Here is a 5,272-nt window from a genome sequence, read left to right as displayed (position 1 = left end):
GTGTTGGCTGCTCCACTGTCCTGTGCCAGCCTACAGGAGGGAAAGCAAGGCTCACAGAAGGATGTTCCTTCAGGAGGAAGCAGCACTAACAGTACCCTCAATCACGATGAGTGGGAAGCCATCCCAATAAACACATTTTGGATAAAAAAAAAAAAAAAAAAAAAGAAAAAAGAAAAATGCAGTATTTCAACAATTATAATTTGCAGTATATCTACAATTACATTTACTTTCTAATTGGAAAAAAAAACTTCATAGTTTGTTAAACATGTCGTCTCATCGCTGCAAAACAATAGTTTTGTTTTTGTGTTACAACATATTGAAAAATATGGACTTAGTATCATATCTAAATATTATCATCTAAATCAAATTAGTTGCTGTCATCTAAGTCAAATTAGTTGCTACCCTGAGTCTTTTTTTATGCAGTATTTTAAGTTTATTTATTTATTTATCGTGTGTGTGTGTGTGTGTGTGTGTGTGGCCAGCTCAGCCCACCTTGGGGTGGGCCTGGCTGGCATGTGGTGCTGGGGGATCGAACCGTAGTCCCTGTGCTTTGCTAAGCTTGTTCTAAGTAGGTGCTTTAGACCACTGAGCCATCTTACCAGCCCTACCCTAAGTATCTTGACTTGAATAGTCAAGGCAGAAAGTACAATGTGTTTTCTCTATTAAAAAAAAAAAAAAAGATAACCAATTACATCAGTTAAAAACAATATTTAACAGCAGGTCCTCTTAATTCGGTTGTAGAACACTTACCCAAGTGTGAGGCCTTTGGTTGGACCTCCAGAACTGCAGTCCACCCTACCCAATATAAGTTCAATTAAAAAGACTTACCATGATGGCTAGTTTCTCTTTCATTTTTGTTTTCACTTTCTATCACAAAAGGGATATCATTTTTCTTTAGATTTTCATCATAGTTAGACAAAGAGTGCTTCAAAATCTGAAAAAACATTTTTTAACATTATTAGTATAAATATTTAGTAGAAATATATGCTAATTATTTTTTAACTTTTTTGCTTTTTTGGTACTGGAGATTAAACTCAGGATCTTGTGCTTGACAGGCAGGCACTTAAGCCTTTGAGCTATTTCCCTGGCCTATAAATTATTCTTTTTTTATTATTTATTTTGGCAGAACTGGGGATTGAACTCAGGCCCTTGCACTTGCCAGGCAAGCACTTATTCTACTGAGCCATCACCCTGGCCCTGTAAATTATTCTTAAACATTGAGACAGCAGAGTTTTTGCAGAATGTCAAAGAAATTATATAAAGGCTCAAGTTTAGAGACTTTTTCAAAGGCTTAAGCAAATTATAAATTAGAGAATGGAAATAAAGGACAAATGGTCCATCAAAGCACTGAACTTTTTCTTTCTTTTTGAGACAGGTTCTTGCTATGTTGCCTAGGTGTGCCTTGGAGTCACTGTGGAGTCCAGGCTGACCTCAAACTCAAGGTATTCTTAAAATATAAGGAATTTCAATGTCAACAGTATGATCAATTTAATATATTTACTTACCACAGTATCATTAGGAAATATAGTTTCAGATTCTTCCTCATTTCTGACTGTAAAATAAAAATTCCATTTACTTGTACTGTATTAATTATACACTAAAATATTAGTTTTAGTCAGAAACTATACAGTATCTACACTATTTGATTAAATGACATAATTGAAATAGTTAATTGGCCCATGTATAGTAACTGGAAAGATTAATGAGTAGGCTATACTTATACTTCCTTAGTAACACTTATTTTTTATTTTTATTTTTGGTGGTATCAGGGATTGAACTCAGGACCTTGCGCTTGCCAGGCAAGCACTTATTCCACTGAGCTATCTCCCCAGCCCCCCTTAGTAACACTTATGAGGAAGCTGTGAAATAATGGCTTACTGATCCCAGTTTTATGGTAACACTGTCCTAAATGACTGGGCAAATCAGATGAAGCTGTAAAGCCAGGATTTAAAAAGCTAATGCTTTGAGATTTGAGCATTTAATTTAGAAAACAATATAACATAAAAGTACACTGTATAGATTAAATACTTCACAGCATTCGAAAGGCTTTTTACTTTTATTACTATTTCATGTAAGCAATAAAAAAATTAAATCATTCCCAGCTAAAAATGAACCAAAATGGATTATTATTTTTTCAATTTATTTTTATTTATTTTTCTAGAATAAGCAAACAAACAAAAAACCCCTGGTTTGGATATAAGCTCATGCTTTCAGTACATCCCACAATAATAATTATAGATTTTATGACTCTGCACTTATATACATACATACATACGAAAGTTTTATAAAGCAAATTTTACTAAGTATGATGAAGATGGGTTAAAATACATCTCATTAAATTTGAATCTCAGATTAACAATAATGCTTGAATTTATCTGAAATAATGTACTAAAAATTACTTTGTTTACCTGAAATTTTGACCAAACCTACTATATTTTCACTTGCCAACTGTGACAATCCTAACTACATGTGAAGCATTCTCATTTTTTAACTGTTTATACTTCATTAAGAAAAACCATATGGAGCAGCAGCAGCCAGCCCTCACCACTCGGTCGTGCTCCCTCGTGCCCTCTCAGGCATCATGGCGGGTGTGGAGGAGGCAGAGGCCTCCGGGAGCCACCTGAACGGCGACCTGGACCCAGACGACAGGGAAGAGGGAGCTGCTTCTACAGCGGAGGAAACAGCCAAGAAAAAGAAGCGGAAGAAGAAGAAGAGTAAAGGGGCTGTTGCTGGGCAGCAAGAACCTGAGAAAGAATCGAGAAGCTCCATGGATGAGGTAGCAAAACAGTTGGAAAGACAAGCCCTGGAGGAGAGATGAAGAGGATGATGATGGAGATAGTGATGGAGATGGAGCAACTGGAAAGAAGAAGAAAAAGAAGAAGAGCGGACCAAAAGTTCAGACAGACCCTCCCTCGGTGCCAATCTGTGACCTGTACCCTAGCAGCATGTTCCCCGAAGGACAGGAGCGCGAGGACCCACCCACGCAGGACGGGCAAACAGCTGCTTGGAGAACTACAAGAAAAGAAAGCATTAGATCAGGCTAGCGAAGAGATCTGGAATGATTTTTGAGAAGCTGCGGAAGCACATCGACAAGTTAGAAAATACGTTATGAGCTGGATCAAGCCTGGGATGACAATGATAGAAATCTGTGAGAAGTTGGAAGACTGTTCTCGCAAGCTCATAAAAGAGAACGGCTTAAACGCAGGCCTGGTCTTTCCCACTGGGTGTTCTCTCAATAACTGTGCCGCTCACTATACACCCAACGCAGGTGACACCACAATGTTGCAGTACAATGACATCTGTAAGACTGACTTTGAAACACATATAAGTGGTAGGATAATTGACTGTGCTTTTACTGTCACTTTTAATCCCAAATATGATATATTATTAAACGCTGTAAAAGATGCCACTAATACTGGAATAAAGTGTGCTGGCATTGATGTCCGTCTGTGTGATGTGGGAGAGCCATCCAGGAGGTAATGGAATCCTATGAAGTGGAAATCGACAGGAAGACATACCAAGTGAAGCCGATCCGTAATCTGAACGGACACTCAATCGGGTCGTACAGAATACATGCAGGGAAGACTGTGCCCATTGTGAAGGGCGGGGAGGCAACATGGATGGAGGAAGGGGAAGTATATGCCATTGAAACCTTTGGTAGTACAGGAAAAGGTGTTGTTCATGATGACATGGAGTGTTCACATTACATGAAAAATTTTGATGTTGGACATATGCCAATAAGGCTTCCAAGAACAAAACACTTGTTAAATGTCATTAATGAAAACTTTGGCACACTTGCATTCTGCCGCCGATGGCTAGATCGCCTAGGAGAAAGTAAATACCTGATGGCACTGAAGAATCTGTGTGACTTGGGCATCGTAGACCCATACCCACCACTATGTGACATTAAAGGGTCATACACAGCGCAGTTTGAACATACCATCCTGCTGCATCTGACTTGTAAAGAAGTTGTCAGCAGAGGAGAGGACGACTAAACTTAGTCCAAAGCCACTTCAACATCTTTATTTTCTAAGCTTTGTTGGAAAAATTATACCAGGATTAACTTACAACATGTCTGTTTTAACAGTGGACCTATGTAATACTTTATCCATGTTTAAAAGAATTTGATTTCGATCAAAGGCAAACAATCTGTCTAATGTAATTAACCAAGGAGAACACTTTCAGGACTCTAAATGTTAACTGTTTCCTCCCTGTCTAGGAAATGCTCAAGTTAGTTAGGAATGACTTACATGTTTTGTTTGGAACACCCAAGTCATGCTTTTTGGATATTTATATTGCCATATTCTTACTTGAATGCTTTGAATGACTGACCACATCCACTTCTGCACCTATGTCCTCTGGTACTGCTTTTTAACCTTCCTGGAATTCATTTTCTAAAAAATACATTTTCAGATCTGAGAGCTACATTTTAATGCCTGTGGTTATAATTGTAAGTAGGAAGTAACTACCCAACGTAGGCTTTTATCTGGACTATAGATGCCTTATATGGACACATTCTGACATAGTAGCTAATATAAGATCTTCCTGTGCATGAAATGGATAATCGCCTATTCTTAAATGAATGTAAGAGCTTTAGGAATATTTTGACTTTCTTTCATATAGAACTTAGTAGTATCTTTTTCATTTTTCTCCGAACATTGGATATACTGAAACATGACTTAGTAGAACATTATGCAAAAGCTGAGAAAGTTTAATGTACAAATTCCAACATTTTGACCCTTTGCTCAGCAGAGGTATCTGTTAGGAAATGTACTCTTACTCAAAAGACCGAAAGAGTTTTCTTTAAAGCCACAAAAGCAAAGTAAAACGGGCAAACTAGATTGACAGTCCAAGGCTTTGTCACTCGAGTGCCTGTACTCTCTGTGGGTCAGCTTGGCTCCTGAGGGCAGCTGTATCGAGCACAGTGTGTGGTGTACGGGTGCGAGTGCTGACTAGTCTGACTCGGCCCCATTCATGATTCTTCTATTGCTTCAATATATGATCTGTCAGGAACAATCCAACATAGCTTCTCAATTGTCATGTGCCAAGGTAAAGCCTTAATTTGTGTATACTTTAGCATAATGAGATTTTATTGCTTCAGGATATGGTTTAGTTTCATATTAATGTTTTTCTCAAGAGAAACCTATGTACGTATCTAAATCATTTGTCCCATGGGGCTGGAGAGATGGCTCAGTGGTCTAAGGCACCTACTTAGAACAAGCTTGGCAAAGCATCAGGGACCGCGGTTCAATCCCCCAGCACCACATGCCAG

At 38.3% G+C, this 5,272-nt stretch overlaps 1 protein-coding gene and 1 pseudogene across 1 annotated transcript in view; one reads left to right on the top strand and one right to left on the bottom strand.

The window, feature by feature from the left end:
- The window catches only part of Brca2 (BRCA2, DNA repair associated), a 90,423-nt gene that overhangs the window by 61,164 nt on the left and 23,987 nt on the right, over window positions 1-5,272 (bottom strand). Inside the window, exons 7-8 of the mRNA XM_004631134.2 lie at window positions 1,506-1,552; window positions 829-934 (exon numbers count right to left, since the gene is read on the bottom strand). Coding sequence (XP_004631191.1) covers window positions 829-934; window positions 1,506-1,552 — 153 coding nt within the window. The remainder of the gene's footprint in view (window positions 1-828; window positions 935-1,505; window positions 1,553-5,272) is intronic.
- On the top strand, window positions 2,582-4,095 carry LOC105742140 (annotated as a pseudogene).

This window comes from Octodon degus, unplaced genomic scaffold, assembly GCF_000260255.1.
Source record: "Octodon degus isolate 3935 unplaced genomic scaffold, OctDeg1.0 scaffold00038, whole genome shotgun sequence".
NCBI lineage: Eukaryota > Metazoa > Chordata > Mammalia > Rodentia > Octodontidae > Octodon > Octodon degus.
Note: the sequence above shows the minus strand (reverse complement) of the source record. Positions and strands in the feature narration are given on the sequence as shown.